The sequence below is a fragment of the Acipenser ruthenus genome, chromosome 7, assembly GCF_902713425.1.
Source record: "Acipenser ruthenus chromosome 7, fAciRut3.2 maternal haplotype, whole genome shotgun sequence".
Classification (NCBI taxonomy): Eukaryota; Metazoa; Chordata; class Actinopteri; order Acipenseriformes; family Acipenseridae; genus Acipenser; species Acipenser ruthenus.
Genome location: NC_081195.1, coordinates 22,092,725 through 22,112,990, shown reverse-complemented (window position 1 = coordinate 22,112,990; position 20,266 = coordinate 22,092,725). Strand labels below are relative to the sequence as shown.

The window sequence follows — 20,266 nt, the reverse complement described above, 5'->3', positions numbered from 1 at the left end:
CATGTGTGTTTTTTTTATTATTATTTATTTCTTAGCAGACGCCCAGGGCGACTTACAAGATATCACATTATTTTTTACATACAATTACCCATTTATACAGTTGGGTTTTTACTGGAGCAATCTAGGTAGTGTCCCCCACTAGGGATTGAACCCACAACCCTCCGGTCAAGAGTCCAGAGCCCTAACCACTACTCCACACTGCTGCCCTTTTTTTGTAAGTTTCTTCTATTTGTAATGGAACTGTGAAGCTTGCTTTTCTTGTGTTCTTGTTTGTTTTTTTGGTTATGCTAATTCTCCACCAGAAATGTACAATCAAAACCCTTCAGACATCCGGTTTCGATGAGAGAGCGAGAGACTTTTAAAAACTCTTTTGATAAATCAGTTATATAAATAAAAACAATGACATCAAAACAAAAGGAGAAGAATGAATCGATAACAAAACTACATTTTTTTCACAAATGAATACTTCAAGCCTCACTAAGCTCACATAGAGCATTGCTAATACTTCATTTTGTAAAATGTAAAATCAATTTTAAGCCTAGTAACTATCAGGCCCCTTCAAACACACACATTGTGACTGCCGACCCCTCCTCTCTGGTGTGTGTGATTTTGAAATCGTTAGTTTGGCTTGGCACATGATAAAGTTAGCCAAGCAACAGACACATCTTTCTATTTTTTTTTTTTTTTTAGCATTGTATTTTACTCCAAAAATAAATTAAAAAATGATTTTGTAAAACATAATCCAATAGCCGCTAATATATTTTTGAGCAGGTCACACAAGTCAGCTTTGAACAATCACTAAATAAATGGCACACCGTGACCTGTTCTGTACGCAAAGGGCACTCATCGATGATTTCAGGTTTGCTTCTGCTCACCTCTGCAGATTTCCACTTAAATAATTACAATCTCTCCAGTGGGAGTGCGTTGTCACCCCTGCTTGTGTAAAAGCAGAATAGAGGCTGTTGGAGGTTTAAAAATAAAATAAAATCTAAAAGAACCTGACAGGGATTTATTCTGGCGGCTTCTGGCGGCCCTGGCCTGACCTTTTCCCTGAAATGCAAGTCATTAACGTCTTGGAAACGGTGTGCGCGGTCCAGGCTCTGATCAGATACATTAGGGGAAGTGAACTGCAAATCTGCTTCCTCTAATGCTCTGTGTTGGGAAAGCGTTGAGTACCTGTTAAAGCTTTCACAACTTTACATAACGGTCAGGTTGTGTCACAATCCCTCAACCAACCCCCCCCCCCCCCACACATACACACACACATACATACATATACATACATACATACATACATACATACATACATACACACACATACATACCTCCCCACACACACATACACACACCCCCCACACACACGCAAACACACACATATACATACATACATACATACACACACACATACACACACACACCCACACAAACACACACACACACATACATACATACATACATACATACACACCTCCCGACACACACACACATACACACCCCCCCCACACACACGCAAACACACACACACACACATACATACACACCTCCCCATACACACACACTCTCACTCACACACATACATACACACACACACAGATGCACACAGACATACTCTTACACACACACACGCAGATGCACACCGTATATACAGGGTGATTCAGAATTCATCATGCACATTGTCAGAGCATCGGGTATGTGGAAGATGACATGCAAAATAGATCTGACAGAGATTTTTGATTTTAAAATGGAAACTCACTAACTCTTCATGTAGTATTTCCAGTGATTGATGGATATCTCCTGTTGGAGCTTGATTCTCCTGGGACAGAGAGCTGGGAGCTGGATTGTAATGAGCTGTAGATTATAGATGTGATTGATGGATATCTCCTGTTGAAGCTCGATTCTCCTGGGACAGAGAGCTGGGAGCTGGATTGTAATGAGCTGTAGATTATAGATGTGATTGATGGATATCTCCTGTTGGAGCTCGATTCTCCTGGGACAGAGCGCTGGGAGCTGGATTGTAATTAGCTGTAGATTATAGATGTGATTGATGGATATCTCCTGTTGGAGCTCGATTCTCCTGGGACAGAGAGCTGGGAGCTGGATTGTAATGATCTGTAGATTATAGATGTAATTGATGGATATCTCCTGTTGGAGCTCGATTCTCCTGGGACAGAGAGCTGGGAGCTGGATTGTAATGATCTGTAGATTATAGATGTAATTGATGGATATCTCCTGTTGGAGCTCGATTCTCCTGGGACAGAGAGCTGGGAGCTGGATTGTAATGAGCTGTAGATTATAGATGTGATTGATGGATATCTCCTGTTGGAGCTCGATTCTCCTGGGACAGAGCGCTGGGAGCTGGATTGTAATGAGCTGTAGATTATAGATGTGATTGATGGATATCTCCTGTTGGAGCTCGATTCTCCTGGGACAGAGAGCTGGGAGCTGGATTGTAATGATCTGTAGATTATAGATGTGTATATGAATATGAGAGAGAGATATAAATGTTCAAACTTACTGTTTTCTAATTCTAGATCAAAAGTGCAAATCATACTGCATTCAAGATTTTCAGAGGACTGGAAAGTATTAAAAACAGAAACAAATCCTATTTATTTATGCATGTATTTATTTATCAAAAGATTAAGAGAAAGAAAGAAAAAAACAGCTGTTACTCTTAGAAAACTTGGACAAAGCAAACGACGAACAGCGTTTGGACACCCAGAGTAAATAATATAATAATCAATTCAACTCCGGATCGGTCAAATTAGCCTGTGTCTCTGGCGCCACCTTGTGGATATTATTTATATTGTTTCCCTCCATATTTTTATATATATTTCTATATTTGTATATATATTTCTATATTTTATTTATCATCACGTAATCAAAGAATCAACTAAATAATATCGTTAAAGTCTACAGGAAGCCATAACAGCAGTACAGTGTTTCATGTTAGCTTTTTAAATGTCACATTTTTTCATTTTTTATCAGTTTTTCGTCATGTGTATGGAAAACCACAAAGCGGTGTCTAATTCAATATGTTAACGTAACGTTTTTCAGCACGTCTCATTCGAAGCAAAATGTGTTAATTCTATAAATGCGAAACTTGCAACCACAGCTGTAAATAGACAAATAGTCAGAGAGACGGATACTTTCTGAAAATACTTTACATTTAATACATTACCCAGAAACGCACGTGAAACCACGAGTTCTAATACAACTGTAAGTTATTCAGAGGGCTATGAAATCCTTAAGATAATATTTACTCCACACAGAATAACAGCTCGAATAAACTTTACTTAAACACGAATTGTAAATAAAATCTGGAGCTCTACCCCAAAAGAAATAAATAAATAAATAAATAAATAACTTTGAAATAACAATAAACGGCGCAGTTTCTTCTTTTTCCAAAAAAAAAAAAAGAACAAGGCGTTTCCATATAAAAGATTACAACATAATCGACTGAAGGGAGCGTCATCTCAACGGTTGGTTTATTTTGTGTTGTGAAGATCCATACGGCTTTGTGTGTGTGTGAGAGAGAGAGCCTATGGGATTAGATGTAACGCGGTATAGCTAACACACGCACGGTATATATATATACATCAATGTAAAGAACGGTGTTTATTTATTTTAATGAAATAAAAAAAAAAATTCTACACGTTTCTTTCTGTAGAGGATGTGTTTAACAATCTTCCGCTCCCCTTATGCAACGGAATTGAACACAGATCCGCGTCGTATCCCGAGCTCTCATTCGTCCGAGGTCAAACTCAGGTTTCAAGCTACAGCGGCAGTATTTATATGACTGTCTGGTATTGACTACACTATGTAACACAATTTTTGTTCCTGGGTAGTAAGTGTTATTTCCTAATTGCTTATGCCTCAAAAGTATAGAAAATGGCTATTATTCCCCACAAACTTTGCTTTTGTGACCAGGACAGTGATATTTTGAAATTTACCTATTTCCAATGAGAAAACGGGCAAATTTGTGTCTTTTCGTTCACATAAAGTCAGAAAAAAACAACATATGAATCCAAATTAACATGTATTTGTACTAAAGTAATACAAAAATGACTACAAAAGATTTAGAAGTGAGTAGTTTTTCGAGATTTACGATTATACTGTAAATCACTTTCACGAATCAGCCCCCAAATGTAGTCTCCCATCATGTTCTCGTTATACTGTCCTTGGTAGCGGCGTTCAAAGTCCAGTATATCCTGGTGGAAGCGCTCGCCTTGCTCCTCCGAGTACGCTCCCATGTTCTCCTTGAATTTATCAAGATGAGCATCAAGGATATGGACTTTGAGGGACATCCTACAGCCCATTGTGCCGTAGTTCTTCACCAGAGTCTCAACCAGCTCCACATAGTTTTCGGCCTTGTGATTGCCCAGGAAGCCCCGAACCACTGCGACAAAGCTGTTCCAAGCCGCTTTCTCCTTACTAGTGAGCTTCTTGGGGAATTCATTGCACTCCAGGATCTTCTTTATCTGTGGTCCGACGAAGACACCGGCTTTGACCTTTGCCTCAGACAGCTTAGGGAAGAAGTCTTGAAGGTACTTGAAGGCTGCCGACTCCTTATCTAGAGCGCTGACAAATTGTTTCATAAGGCCCAATTTGATGTGCAGTGGTGGCATCAGCACCTTCTGGGGGTCCCAGCCGTACTCATCATACTTCAAGGCGTCCAGCAAGGTCTTGATGCTGTTGTAATCCTCTTTGAGGTGCACCGAGTGAGCCAGGGGAAGAGACGGGTACTTGTTACCATTATGGAGCAGCACGGCTTTGAGGCTCCTGGATGAGCTGTCAGTGAAGGACAGTATAACGAGAACATGATGGGAGACTATATTTGGGGGCTGATTCGTGAAAGTGATTTACAGTATAATCGTAAATCTCGAAAAGCTACTCACTTCTAAATCTTTTGTAGTCATTTTTGTATTACTTTAGTACAAATACATGTTAATTTGGATTCATATGTTGTTTTTTTCTGACTTTATGTGAACGAAAAGACACAAATTCGCCCGTTTTCTCATTGGAAATAGGTAATTTTCAAAATATCACTGTCCTGGTCACAAAAGCAAAGTTTGTGGGGAATAATAGCCATTTTCTATACTTTTGAGGCATACGCAATTAGGAAATAACACTTACTACCCAGGAACAAAAAAAAAAAAAAAAATGTTACACGGTGCTATTCAACCTCCAAAAATCTGTGTTACACAGCAAACCAACACACGAAGGAGTCTTTTGTACTTTACCAGGATTTTTACACGAGCATCAGCATTGATGATGCAAAAAAAAAAAAAAAAAAACCACACACCGGGGACACGACCTCGGTGTCCTCACAGCTAGTTACAGCCACGCGGCAAACACGATGTGTCATCTAGGATGCTATCGGATACACCATCAAACACTGCGTGGTAAAGATACAGTACAAAGTTTTGCTCAATTTCCCGAGTTTTACCGGACCTCCCTGTGCTTTACAATGCTTCCCTGTGCTTTACCAGACCTCTCTGTGCTTTACGATGCTTCCCTATGCTTTACCAGACCTCTCTGTGCTTTACAATGCTTCCCTGTGCTTTACCAGACCTCCCTGTGCTTTACAACGATTCCCTGTGCTTTACCATACCTCTCTGTGCTTTACAATGCTTCCCTGTGCTTTACAATGCTTCCCTATGCTTTACCAGACCTCTCTGTGCTTTACAATGCTTCCCTATGCTTTACCAGACCTCTCTGTGCTTTACAATGCTTCCCTATGCTTTACCAGACCTCTCTGTGCTTTACAATGCTTCCCTGTGCTTCACCACACCTCTCTGTGCTTTACAATGCTTCCCTATGCTTTACCAGACCTCTCTGTGCTTTAGAATGCTTCCCTATGCTTTACCAGACCTCTCTGTGCTTTAAAATGTTTCCCTGTGCTTTACCACACCTCTCTGTGCTTTACAATGCTTCCCTATGCTTTACCAGACATCTCTGTGCTTTACAATGCTTCCCTATGCTTTACCAGACATCTCTGTGCTTTACAATGCTTCCCTATTTTACCACACCTCTCTGTGCTTTACAATGCTTTCACTGTGTTTACAGTTATAGGAATTAAAAAAAGAGAGAGAAATTAAATTGACTTTGGAAAATACTTTTTTGGTTGTGAGAAAATGGGGCGGGGTGAGAGGAGGCGAAAAAGGCTGCTTGCTTCATTCATGGGTGGGGCGGAGTGACGATCACTGCTCTATAAACTCATCTGACAGTCATTTTCACCGACTTAAAACCCTTCGACTGTTTAGACAGCTGCTGTGTCACGGTGCTAGCTCGGCCTGTGCGGCGCAGTCTATTTAATATTCATTAAAGAAAGAAGCTAAAACATCACGAAATGGCTGGTGCGCGTTCTTCTGAATGGAAGCAGAAATGCGAGATGATCTGGAAACTGAAGCAACGCAAGGTCCCGGCGCCGGACTCCGTGGACTGGAAGACGGTGTTTGAAAAGAAACCCATTGAACGGAACCTGATTAAAACTCCGGCGCCCGAAGGTACTGTAATAATGAACCAGATCTGTTAAAACATAGATTATCTGGGGAGAAGGGCGAGGTCGTGTTATAATTGTGAGTGGGCTGCGTGCAATAGTTTATCATTCATTTCCGAGTTCGACACAGTAACGTGTAATTACAGCACAGCAGCGTGTAATAAAGCGGATTGAAATCGTGGTCAAACATATAATAAACATGGCAAATCAGGCTAAACTATGGTAAATACATGTGGGAAAAGTGCAAAAATACCGTGGTGAACTTTTACAAGGTTAGAAGCAGTATTTTTTGGGTAGCTGTAACTTTTTTTAATTCTTATGTGAAACGTTTGACTGGCATTGTGTTTTTTAATTTTATTTCAGTATGTAAAAATGAATGGACTTACTTATAGTTGTACAATATTTCTTGGAGCCCAACCGGCCCTTTTTTTACACAGGTTAGAGGGAAGTCTAACTTTTGAAACGCATGAATGATTCATACGTGGAGTACTGCACACTAAAAGCCTACAATTTAAAGTCGTGTAAAAAAAAAATGCAATGGAAATTGATGTTCTCAGTGTAAGTAAAGTGTTTTAAAATGAATATTACTTGTTAACAGTGGTGCTTACACACACATACCAATCAACGCGGGATACGCACTAACAGTGGCAGTAATGTATGACTTGTGTTTGTTTCTGCGTATATTTCATACAGCCGCTAGATGGCGCAAATAATACGGCAATACGTGTAATATGAATTATAAACACGGTACGTTTTTTTGTTTTGTTGTGTGTGCGTTTTTTCTTTTAATAATTATGTTTAACATTTTTTAACTTTGCACCCCCCAGGTCTATCGCACACCAGCCCGCCCCCAAAGCATGAGTTTGGCGGGATGATGGGTTCCCGACCCCCCCAGTTTGAACCGGAAGGTAAAAAATACAAATTTCAGTATTCCTTACTTTTTCTCGCAGGGTCACATCTGACGCCACGGTAGAAAGGCAGCATTGTAAACTAGCTTGGTATCCCCAGGTCAAAGCACAGCACAGTGTAGTGAAGCACAGAGAAGATAATGAACCAGCCCCTTCTCAAAGTGTAGTGAAGCACAGAGAAGATAATGAACCAGCCCCTTCTCAAAGTGTAGTGAAGCACAGAGAGGAGTGAACCAGCCCCTTCTCAAAGTGTAGTGAAGCACAGAGAGGAGAGTGAACCAGCCCCTTCTCAAAGTGTAGTGAAGCACAGAGAAGATAATGAACCAGCCCCTTCTCAAAGTGTAGTGAAGCACAGAGAAGATAATGAACCAGCCCCTTCTCAAAGTGTAGTGAAGCACAGAGAAGATAATGAACCAGCCCCTTCTCAAAGTGTAGTGAAGCACAGAGAAGATAATGAACCAGCCCCTTCTCAAAGTGTAGTGAAGCACAGAGAAGATAATGAACCAGCCCCTTCTCAAAGTGTAGTGAAGCACAGAGAGGAGAGTGAACCAGCCCCTTCTCAAAGTGTAGTGAAGCACAGAGAAGAGAATGAACCAGCCCCTTCTCAAAGTGTAGTGAAGCACAGAGGGGAGTGAACCAGCCCCTTCTCAAAGTGTAGTGAAGCACAGAGAAGAGAATGAACCAGCCCCTTCTCAAAGTGTAGTGAAGCACAGAGAAGAGAATGAACCAGCCCCTTCTCAAAGTGTAGTGAAGCACAGAGAAGATAATGAACCAGCCCCTTCTCAAAGTGTAGTGAAGCACAGAGAGGATACAGCCCCCTTCTCAGTTTACTGCCCCTGGTAAAAGCACAGTTAAGCATTATAAACATTGAGACTCTCAAGTCATGTGTGTTTTGTTTTTTTTCCAGTTTGTAACATTACCATGTTTATCAATCATAAGAAAAAACAGTGCTGATAAGTTCAGTGTTCTTTATTCTTTTGCTTGGTTGAAAAAAAAGGGAACAGGTTTAGTCTTTCTTAAGACTTTCACTCTGGTTTCTGTGCAATCTGTATTGCAACAGACTGACACACATTGATACACACACTGTGACACACACACACACAATGACACTGATCGTGACACACACACACAGTGACACGCACACACACACAGTGACACGCGCACACACACACACACACACACACACTGCACAGCAGTGTCACCCAGTCCAGGTTTTACTACCAGCTTGATCAGCCCCCAGTGTGTGTGGATAACAAGCTCAGGTGTGTCTTATTAAACTCCTAGCAACACCAGGGAATGGATCACACCGCTCTGCAACGGGAGTCCTATTTCCATACCTGTGCGTAGACACTCGGTGACTCTCACTTACGTTTCCCATCTATCTCTATACCCTTTGATCAGTTTAGGACGAAACCGTCTGTAATGGAAGGGTTATTCTAACATGGCTTTGAAACCTTCCCAGTATGTTAAGATTTAAACATTAACATGCGTTTATCCATTAAAGATCAAAGTAGCGCTTGCTGTAGGAAATCTCTTGCCACCTCCCATATGAATACTGTCCTCTCCACTGGTCAGGTGACTTCACAGGCTGGAAGACCAGCAGAGAAGACCTCCCCCTGGACAGCAGTGGAATACCCCCGGGAGCTGTGGTCTGCCACCTGCCCAACTTCAGGTGAGAGAGCGTCCCGATGCACAGCTTATACTCCCCTTCGAAAAGTATCCCACAGTAAAAACACAGCTTCCCTGTGCTTTACCAGACCTCTCTGTGCTTTACAATGCTTCCATATGCTTTACCAGACCTCTCTGTGCTTTACAATGCTTCCCTATGCTTCCCCAGACCTCTCTGTGCTTTACAATGCTTCCCTATGCTTTACCAGACCTCTCTGTGCTTTACAATGCTTCCCTATGCTTTACCAGACCTCTCTGTGCTTTACAATGCTTCCCTATGCTTTACCACACCTCTCTATGCTTTACAATGCTTCCCTATGCTTTACCAGACCTCTCTGTGCTTTACAATGCTTCCCAATGCTTTACCAGACCTTTCTGTGCTTTACAATGCTTGCCTATGCTTTACCACACCTCTCCGTGCTTTACAATGCTTCCCTATGCTTTACCAGACCTCTCTGTGCTTTACAATGCTTCCCTGTGCTTTACCAGACCTCTCTGTGCTTTACACCAGAGCTCTCTGTGCTTTACAATGCTTCCCTATGCTTTACCAGACCTCTCTGTGCTTTACAATGCTTCCCTATGCTTTACCAGACCTCTCTGTGCTTTACAATGCTTCCATATGCTTTACCAGACCTCTCTGTGCTTTACAATGCTTCCCTATGCTTTACCAGACCTCTCTGTGCTTTACAATGCTTCCCTATGCTTTACCAGACCTCTCTGTGCTTTACAATGCTTCTCTGTGCTTTACCATGATTTCACTGTGCTGTATTACACTGTGCTGTGCTTTTACCATGGAACATATTTTTTATAAGGGTTGGTCTATCCTGGTTTGTTTTTTATATGCAAAACCCTGTTAACCCCTCGCTCTCCTCCCCTCAGCTGGTTCACTCTGGAGCAGAGAATTGACCTGAAGGGGGAGGGGCTGTGGGAGGAGCTACTGGATGTCTATCAGCCTAACATCAGCATCCAGGACTGGTGAGCGGGGTGTCAGAACTGTTGACACTGCAGCTTAACACATTTACGTTGTAATACCCACCCCTGGTTCCCCCTGTGTTTGTGTTTGCGTCAGTGTTTTCTGTGTGTGTTTTTCTCTTGAGGTACGAGGACAGCAAGCTGCATGAAGAGGTCTACCAGCTGCAGGTGAGGCTGCTGGGGGCGGACGGGCAGACTGTCATCCAAGAATTCAAGCTGAACCCCAAAAACGACACCGCTGGGGACCCCGAGCGCTGGCTGGAGGTACGAGGGTCACTCCATCACAGCTGTGGCGTCCAGTGATTTAATGGTTCATTATTATTATTATTATTATTGTACAGAACCACTTTTGTTTCTCTTTTTAATAACCTCTCTTTTCCTCCCTCCCTCTCTCTCTCTTTTCCTCCCTCCCTCTCTCTCTCTCTTTTCCTCCCTCCCTCTCTCTCTCCCCCCTCCATCCGTCCCTCCCTCCCTCCCTCTCTTTCTCCGTCTCTCCCTCCCTCTCTCCCCTCCCTCCCTCTCTCCGTCCCTCCCTCCCTCTCTCTCTCTCCCCCCCTCCATCCCTCCGTCCCTCCCTCCCTCCCCTCCCTCCCTCCCTCTCTCCGTCCCTCCCTCCCTCTCTCTCTGTTCCTCCCTCCCTCTCTCTCTCCCCCCTCCGTCCCTCCCTCCCTCTCTCTCTCCCCCCTCCGTCCCTCCCTCTCTCCGTCCCTCCCTCCCTCTCTCTCTTTTCCTCGCTCCCTCTCTCTCTCTCCCCCCCTCCATCCCTCCCTCCCTCCCTCTCTTTCTCCATCCCTCCCTCCCTCTCTCTCTGTTCCTCCCTCCCTCTCTCTCTCTCTCCCCCCTCCGTCCCTCCCTCCCTCTCTCTCTCTCCCCCCTCCATCCCTCCCTCCCTCTCTCTCCATTCCTCCCTCCCTGTCTCTCCGTTCCTCCCTCTCTCTCTCTCCCTCCCTCTCCCTCTCTCCCTCTCTCTCCCTCTCCCTCCCTCTCTCTCTCCCTCTCTCCCTCTCTCTCTCCCTCCCTCTCTCTCCCTCTCTCTCCCTCCCTCTCTCTCAGGTCTCCCACGTGTTTCGTGGGTACGGTCCGGGGGTGCGGCACCTTCACTTCCTGCACAGAGTGAAGACGATGAGGATGATGGATTTCATGGCTACCCGTGTGACGGACAGCTCTGTGCTCGTCAAACTGCGAGACTGAGACACGCAGCTAACGGCGTCTTCAAAAAAAAAAAAAAAACCCCTTCAATAACAAATATATTACACAAGCGGGGGAGCTCGCGACGTAGGCATAGCTGCTAATAAATTGATAAACAGACTCAGTATTACGATGCCTGGAGGTTTACATAGTAAGGAATGGTAGATCGTTACATCATTAACTGTGCAGGAAATGACATCACAAACACATTAATGGATTTGAATAGAAATTAGCGAGTGTCGTTGCCATGGCATCAAAAGCCTGCAAGTACCTTCCACGGTTTGTTTTGAAATGCAAGATGGCGCTTTTGAGCAAAAATGTGTGTGAGTGTGTATTTTATATAGAATTACACACACACACACACACAGGGATATACTGTGTAAAGCTATGCATTATTAAACTTTTCAACTAGAAACTTCTGTCACTTGTGTTTATTTTATGAAAGTGTACCCCCCTTTAGTTTGACTTAATTTCACTTTGTACAAGTTTATACAGTCCTATGGGGTCAAAAAAAAAGTCCTTCACAAAAAAACGTGCCCCTAATGTTTAAACATACCGTTGGAATGTAATGGTTTTAAAATCTTTCAATGCAAGAGTCTTTTATACCAAAGTGTCATTATAGTGTTGTGTGAATTTAGATATAGAGTTTAGAACAGGAAATCTACACTGTATGCCAGTTAATTCAAAGAAACACTAGAAACGTGTGTGTGTGTGTGTGTGTGTGTGTGTGTCTGTCACTGTCGTGTGTCACAAATGCTCGGAACCTCAGCAGAAGATGGTAAACAATGGGTGGGTCAGGTGACTGGTGATGTCACAATGCCTTATGCTTTACACCACCCATGACAGTAAAACTGCATTCAGTGCAGACTGACAGACAGACAGACCCAAAATGCTGAAGAGCAAATCGAGGAGCCCGGAGAACGACGTCGAGTCCCTGAAGCACTGGCAGTACCCCGAAAAATGTGGGCACCATATTGTCAGAGCGCCCCAACCTATCCAGGTAACTGAGACGAACCAGCCGATATAACAGAGGAGTTCAAGCCAATGTCTGCATTGAACTTAGTAATATTATTATTATTATTATTATTATTTTTAGTAGCAGTAGTAGTATTACTACTACTATTATAAATCGTTTCCAAAATGAATCACATAAAATATTTAAAAATACTAAAAGACGTCTAGTAATTTCCATGGCCCAGCTCGTCTTCCTCTCCTCCTCCTCTCTCCCCAGCTCCCAGCCCCCCTGCCCCTGGTCCCCGAGGTGGAGAGGCCGCTGTGCCAGCAGGTCTGGTTCCACGGGGCTCTGTCCCGGCAGGATGCCGAATGGCTGCTGCAGAAAGAGGGCGACTTCCTGGTGAGGGAGGGAGGAGGCAGGAGCCGAGAGGAGGTGGTGCTGTCAGTCAGGAGCATGGGGCAGGGCCGACACTTCATCATCCAGAGCATCGGAGTGAGTCAGACCCACTGCGAGAGACTGGGAGGGGCTGGGAGAGACTTGGAGGGGCTGGAAGAATGAGGGAGGGGCTGGGAGCATGTGGGAGGGGCTGGGAGCATGTGGGAGGGACTGGGATGGGCTGGAAGCATGTGGGAGGGGCTGGGAGCATGTGGGAGGGGCTGGGAGAGACTGGGAGGGGCTGGAAGCATGTGGGAGGGGCTGGAAGCATGTGGGAGGGGCTGGAAGCATGTGGGAGGGGCTGGGAGCATGTGGGAGGGGCTGGGAGCATGTGGGAGGGGCTGGGAGAGACTGGGAGGGGCTGGAAGCGTGTGGGGGAGACTGGGAGTGTGGGAGGGACTGGGAGCCTGTGGGACACTGGGGGTTAAAAGGAAAAGGACTGGGACGAATGGGACAGACTGGGGTGGTACTGGTAGGGTGTGGGATTGACTGGGAGGGAATGAGACAGAAAATGAATGGGACAGACTGGGAGTTTGTGGGACTGGCTGAGACTCCTCTCCCTCTCTCTCAGAACGCATACTGTTTCGAGCCCCAGGGCAGTTGGTTCTACACCGTGCCCCTGTTGATCGAGCACCACGTCAGGAAGAAGAAGTACCTGACAAAGAAATCCAGGGTCACGATCCGAGCGCCGGTACTCAAGGTAAATACACAACAAGAACTGCACAGCCAGAAACACTGCGCACTGAGAAACACACGAAACTTAACACACCGAAACTTAACACAACGAAACTTAACACAACGAAACTTAACACAACGAGAACTGCACAGCCAGAAACACTGCGCACTGAGAAACACACGAAACTTAACACACCGAAACTTAACACAACGAAACTTAACACAACGAGAACTGCACAGCCAGAAACACCGCGCACTGAGAAACACACGAAACTTAACACAACGAAACTTAACACAACAAAACTTAACACAACGAAACTTAACACAACGAGAACTGCACAGCCAGAAACACTGCGCACTGAGAAACACACGAAACTTAACACACCGAAACTTAACACAACGAAACTTAACACAACGAGAACTGCACAGCCAGAAACACTGCGCACTGAGAAACACACGAAACTTAACACAACGAGACCTGCACAGCCAGAAACACTGCGCACTGAGAAACACACGAAACTTAACACACCGAAACTTAACACAAAGAAACTTAACACAACGAGAACTGCACAGCCAGAAACACTGCGCACTGAGAAACACACGAAACTTAACACAACGAAACTTAACACAACGAGAAATGCACAGCCAGAAACACTGCGCACTGAGAAACACACGAAACTTAACACACCGAAACGTAACACAACGAAACTTTACAAAATGAAACTTAACACAACGAAACTTAACACAACGAGAACTGCACAGCCAGAAACACTGCGCACTGAGAAACACATGAAACTTAACACAACGAAACTTAACACAACGAAACTTAACACAACGAGAACTGCACAGCCAGAAACACCGCGCACTGAGAAACACACGAAACTTAACACAACGAAACTTAACACACCGAAACTTAACACAACGAGAACTGCACAGCCAGAAACACCGCGCACTGAGAAACACACGAAACTTAACACAACGAAACTTAACACACCGAGAACTGCACAGCCAGAAACACTGCGCACTGAGAAACACACGAAACTTAACACAACGAAACTTAACACACCGAGAACTGCACAGCCAGAAACACTGCGCACTGAGAAACACACGAAACTTAACACAACGAAACTTAATACAACGAAACTTAACACAACGAAACTTAACACAACGAAACTTAACACAACGAGAACTGCACAGCCAGAAACACCGCGCACTGAGAAACACACGAAACTTAACACAACGAGAACTGCACAGCCAGAAACACCGCGCACTGAGAAACACATGAAACTTAACACAACGAAACTTAACACACCGAAACTTAACACAACGAGAACTGCACAGCCAGAAACACTGCGGACTGAGAAACACACGAAACTTAACACAACGAAACTTAACACAACGCGAACTGCACAGCCAGAAACACTGCGCACTGAGAAACACATGAAACTTAACACACCGAAACTTAACACAACGAAACTTAACACAACGAAACTTAACACAACGAGAACTGCACAGCCAGAAACACTGCGCACTGAGAAACACACGAAACTTAACACAACGAAACTTAACACACCGAAACTTAACACAACGAGAACTGCACAGCCAGAAACACTGCGGACTGAGAAACACACGAAACTTAACACAACGAAACTTAACACAACGCGAACTGCACAGCCAGAAACACTGCGCACTGAGAAACACATGAAACTTAACACACCGAAACTTAACACAACGAAACTTAACACAACGAAACTTAACACAACGAAACTTAACACAACGAGAACTGCACAGCCAGAAACACTGCGCACTGAGAAACACACCGAAACTTAACACAACGAAACTTAACACAACGAGAACTGCACAGCCAGAAACACTGCGCACTGAGAAACACACGAAACTTAACACAACGAAACTTAACACACCGAAACTTAACACAACGAGAACTGCACAGCCAGAAACACCGCGCACTGAGAAACACACGAAACTTAACACAACGAAACTTAACACACCGAAACTTAACACAACGAGAACTGCACAGCCAGAAACACCGCGCACTGAGAAACACATGAAACTTAACACAACGAAACTTAACACACCGAGAACTGCACAGCCAGAAACACCGCGCACTGAGAAACACACGAAACTTAACACAACGAAACTTAACACACCGAAACTTAACACAACGAGAACTGCACAGCCAGAAACACTGCGCACTGAGAAACACACGAAACTTAACACAACGAAACTTAACACACCGAGAACTGCACAGCCAGAAACACCGCGCACTGAGAAACACACGAAACTTAACACAACGAAACTTAACACAACGAGAACTGCACAGCCAGAAACACTGCACACTGAGAAACACACGAAACTTAACACAATGAAACTTAACACACCGAAACTTAACACAACGAGAACTGCACAGCAGTTTGATCCATTTCTGGTTTTGCTGTGAGTTTAATAATAAGACACACCAGAGCTTGTTACCCACACACACTGGGGCTGATCAAGCTGGTAGTAAAACCTGGAATGGGCGGAACTGCTGTGCAACAGGAGTCTTATTTCTTATTTCCATGCCTGACTGTGGAAGCTGTTTCACATTAAATAGAATTACTATTTGCCTTGTCTACATACGCATTTGCATTTTCTCCTCGTATATTTCAGGTGAAATGGGAGCTGGAACATGAAGACATCGTGATGGGAGAACTCATTGGCAGTGTAAGGGTCCCTGGTTTGAAATATGATTTTTATTTTTTTATTACTGGGAGGGTGGGAGCGTGTGGGAGAGACTGGGAGCAACTGGGAGCTGTGGGAGAGACTGGGAGCGACTGGGAGCTGTGGGAGAGACTGGGAGCGTGTGTTCCGCAAGGTACAGGGTCCACTAGACATGAGATCCCATGTACGACAAGCACCATTCCGCACAGGATTGTTAACCCCTTCACTCCCGCAGGGTAACTTCAGCGAGGTGTTCAGCGGGCGGCTGGCCTCTGATAACACTCCTGTCGCTGTGAAGCTGTGCAGGGACGGCATGCCCAGCGAGATCAAGAGCAGATTCATCGAGGAGGCGCGGTCAGTGCAAAACCACCTGAAAACATGAGCATCCACTGCCAGGGTTTTAAGAGAACGGCATCCTCTGTGCCATCCTGCATTGAGGTTAAAAAAAGACGGGTTACCTCAGGGAGTCCAGGACACAACAAATCACACAGCAACGCCTGAACTCACCCTGCAAGATACGCAATAAAATACAATTTAAAATAAATACACATTTAAAAAGGGAAACGATCGCTAAATCAAACCAGTGCAAGCGACTTCCCTTCTAACAGGTGGAGGAAGAATCGAATCAGATCAGAGCAGCTCAGCTCAGCAGGAGACTGTGCAAATATCTGCTTTCTCCCCGTGCTGCACCTGTTTTATACACACACGATAACGAGATTGTTAAAGCAAATGAGCCTTTGCTGGGTCCAGTTACCCCGCCTGTTATATTCAGATTGGCTGGCTATATTTAGTTACCTTTCTAAAATGTGCATTTCCTCGTAGTACTTGTAATCTTAGATCTCAGGCTGTTCTGAGATTTATTTAGCCTAGTGTAGAATCGGGTACAGTGTTTTGAAATGAAAGTACACCCCTGTCCCCTCTCAGGATTCTCCAGCAGTATGATCACCCCAACATTGTGCATCTCATTGGGGTGTGCGCCCTGAACCCCGTCTGTATCGTCATGGAGCTCGTCACAGGTGAGACAGAACCAGGAGAAACGGAGAGAGACAGAGAGAGAGAGAGAGAGAGAGAGAGAGAGAGACTGAGAGACAGAGACACAGAGAGAGAGAGACACTGAGGCAGACACAGCTATACAGAGAGATACACAGACACACATTGAGAGACTCTCTCCTCTCTCCTCTCCTCTCCTCTCTCTAGGGGGTGATTTCCTCTCATTCCTGCGTTCTCAGGGAGGCAGCCTGTATACCTCTCTAACCCCTCTCTCCTCTCCTCTCCTCTCCTCTCCTCTCTCTAGGGGGTGATTTCCTCTCGTTCCTGCGTTCTCAGGGAGGCAGTCTCTACATCAGGGATGTGCTTAAGTTTGCAGAGCAGGCAGCAGCGGGCATGGCTTACCTGGAGAGCAAGAACTGCATCCACCGGTAAATCTCTCACTCTCAATCTCAATCTCAATCTCACTCTCAATCCCACTCTCTCTCTCAATCCCACTCTCACTCTCTCTCACTCTCACTCTCTCTCACTCTTACTTTCTCTTGCTCTTTAATCAGTCCCTGTGGTGCCAAAGAGCTTCTCTTCCTGTCTCTGTGGTGTCCCTCTCTAAGCGCTCCCCTCTTCTCTTCCTGTCTCTGTGGTGTCCCTCTCTAAGCGCTCCCCTCTTCTCTTCCTGTCTCTGTGGTGTCCCTCTCTAAGCGCTCCCCTCTTCTCTTCCTGTCTCTGTGGTGTCCCTCTCTCAGCGCTCCCCCTCTTTTCCTGTCTCTGTGGTGTCCCTCTCTAAGCGCTCCCCCTCTTCTCTTCCTGTCTCTGTGGTGTCCCTCCCTAAGTGCTCCCCCTCTTCTCTTCCTGTCTGCAGGGATCTGGCTGCGCGGAACTGCCTGGTGTCAGAGAGCAGCAGCGTTCTGAAGATCAGCGATTTCGGGATGTCCCGCGAGGTGGAGGATGGGGTATACTGTGCTACCAAGGGAGGCATGAAGCACGTCCCAATCAAGTGGACCGCTCCAGAGGCACTCAAATTCGGTAAGAAGACCCCCACCCCACTAGAAACTCACACTAGCCCTGCTGCTGCTGCTGCTGCTGCTGCACCCAGTCCTGGGGTTCAGAGCTCCCCTCAATGAAGTCTATTATTATTAATATTGAAATGATCAGGAGCCAGGAGTTTGAGCAGGGTTACAAACTCACACTAGCCCTGCTGCTGCACCCAGTCCTGGGGTTCAGAACTCCCCTCAATGAAGTCTATTATTATTAATATTGAAATGATCAGGAGCCAGGAGTTTGAGCAGGGTTACAAACTCACACTAGCCCTGCTGCTGCTGCTGCTGCTGCTGCACCCAGTCCTGGGGTTCAGAACTCCCCTCAATGAAGTCTATTATTATTAATATTGAAATGATCAGGAGCCAGGAGTTTGAGCAGGGTTACAAACTCACACTAGCCCTGCTGCTGCTGCTGCTGCTGCACCCAGTCCTGGGGTTCAGAGCTCCCCTCAATGAAGTCTATTATTATTAATATTAAAATGATCAGGAGCCAGGAGTTTGAGCAGGGTTACAAACTCACACTAGCCCTGCTGCTGCTGCTGCTGCACCCAGTCCTGTGGTTCAGAACGCCCCTCAATGAAGTCTATTATTATTAATATTGAAATGATTAGGAGCCAGGAGTTTGAGCAGGGTTACAAACTCACCAGTGCTTGCCTATGCTTGAACATGCTTTATCGCACTTTGCTATGCTTTTACTTTGGTTAACTTCTCATGAAGGGCATTGATGGTAGCGCTAGTCTTAATGAATCAGAAACATTAACCCCGTGCCTCCCAGGCCGCTACACCACGGAGAGTGACGTGTGGAGCTACGGAATCCTCCTCTGGGAAACGTTCAGCCTGGGGGCCACGCCCTACACCGGCATGACCAATCAGCAAGCCCGGGAAAAGGTTGAAAGAGGTCAGTCCACGCCCATCACGCTTTCACACTGCGTTTCCACTGCACTGTCAAAGCCAGATCCTGTTGGTTTTTCTATTTTTTTTGGGGGGGGTGTCAGGTTTCCGGATGAGGGCGCCCAGGTTCTGTCCCTCAGAGGTGTACGATGTGATGCTGCGGTGCTGGGATGAGCGCCCTGCATACCGACCAAGCTTCTTCGATATCCACTGCGAGATTGCCGTGCTGCTTCGGAAGATGAAGTCCTGTGAGCGGGGGAGTGACTGACTGGGCTGAAACTACATCTCCGTGTGGGCAGGGCACGCTCAAATAAACCACAGCTGATTTATTTACTTAAATATATTTACAAAGAGATGTGTGGTTGGTGGTGGTGTTTTTTTTCTTCACAGCGTGCATAGGCAACAGCCTCAGGTGTGTCTTATTAAACGTGTAGTAAAACCAGGAATGGATCAAACTGCTGTGCAGCGGGAGTCTCATTTCCATTCCTGTTATACTATGCATTTACCATGCTTTTTTGACTTGCTTAACAGTGCTTACCATGAATTCACTGTGCTGTATTACACTTTGCTGTGCTTTTATTATAATTTACTATTATAAGGGTTATTTTACCATGGTTTGTTTATAAATATGCTTTACCAGACCTCTCTGTGCTTTACAATGCTTCCCTATGCTTTACCAGACCTCTCTGTGCTTTACAATGCATCCCTATGCTTTACCAGACCTCTCTGTGCTTTACAATGCTTCCCTGTGCTTTACCAGACCTCTCTGTGCTTTACAATGCTTCCCTATGCTTTACCACACCTCTCTGTGCTTTACAATGCATCCCTATGCTTTACCAGACCTCTCTGTGCTTTACAATGCTTCCCTATGCTTTACCAGACCTCTCTGTGCTTTACAATGCTTCCCTGTGCTTTACCAGACCTCTCTGTGCTTTACAATGCTTCCCTATGCTTTACCAGACCTCTCTGTGCTTTACAATGCTTCCCTATGCTTTAGCAGACCTCTCTGTGCTTTACAATGCTTCCCTATGCTTTACCATACATCACTGTGTTGTATTACACTTGCTATGCTATTACAATTATACACTCTTTATAGGGGCACTGTTACAAACCGCTACAGGAATGTGTAACCAAAAAAAAAAAAGAAACTCACCTGCGTTAAAAATAAATAAATAAATAAATAAATAAATAAATAAATAAATGAATAAATCTAATCCCTCAGATGTCACTCGATTCGAATCTACCAATCACAGAGCAGCCCATTCGATTCAGCTCGACCGTGATTGGCCAGAGTCTCCGGTAAAGTTTGGACGAAAAAAAAAAGCGGGCCGGC

At 45.0% G+C, this 20,266-nt stretch overlaps 2 protein-coding genes across 2 annotated transcripts; both read left to right on the top strand.

Moving 5' to 3' along the window:
• Nucleotides 1-6,226: 6,226 nt before the first annotated feature.
• On the top strand, nucleotides 6,227-11,650 carry nccrp1 (P1, F-box associated domain containing). Its single transcript, XM_034026010.3, has 6 exons — nucleotides 6,227-6,506; nucleotides 7,327-7,407; nucleotides 8,983-9,079; nucleotides 9,955-10,050; nucleotides 10,173-10,311; nucleotides 11,101-11,650. Exons 1-6 carry the CDS (start codon nucleotides 6,350-6,352, stop codon nucleotides 11,236-11,238), a joined length of 708 nt encoding a protein of 235 aa, XP_033881901.1. The 5' UTR covers nucleotides 6,227-6,349; the 3' UTR covers nucleotides 11,239-11,650.
• A 474-nt stretch (nucleotides 11,651-12,124) lies between these two features.
• LOC117416023 (tyrosine-protein kinase Fer-like) lies at nucleotides 12,125-20,205 on the top strand. The gene is made up of 10 exons (XM_059027824.1): nucleotides 12,125-12,235; nucleotides 12,410-12,682; nucleotides 13,197-13,325; nucleotides 15,968-16,021; nucleotides 16,254-16,372; nucleotides 16,943-17,034; nucleotides 17,313-17,436; nucleotides 17,865-18,028; nucleotides 18,818-18,940; nucleotides 19,038-20,205. Exons 1-10 carry the CDS (start codon nucleotides 12,125-12,127, stop codon nucleotides 19,199-19,201), a joined length of 1,353 nt encoding a protein of 450 aa, XP_058883807.1. The 3' UTR covers nucleotides 19,202-20,205.
• The last annotated feature ends 61 nt before the right edge of the window (nucleotides 20,206-20,266 follow it).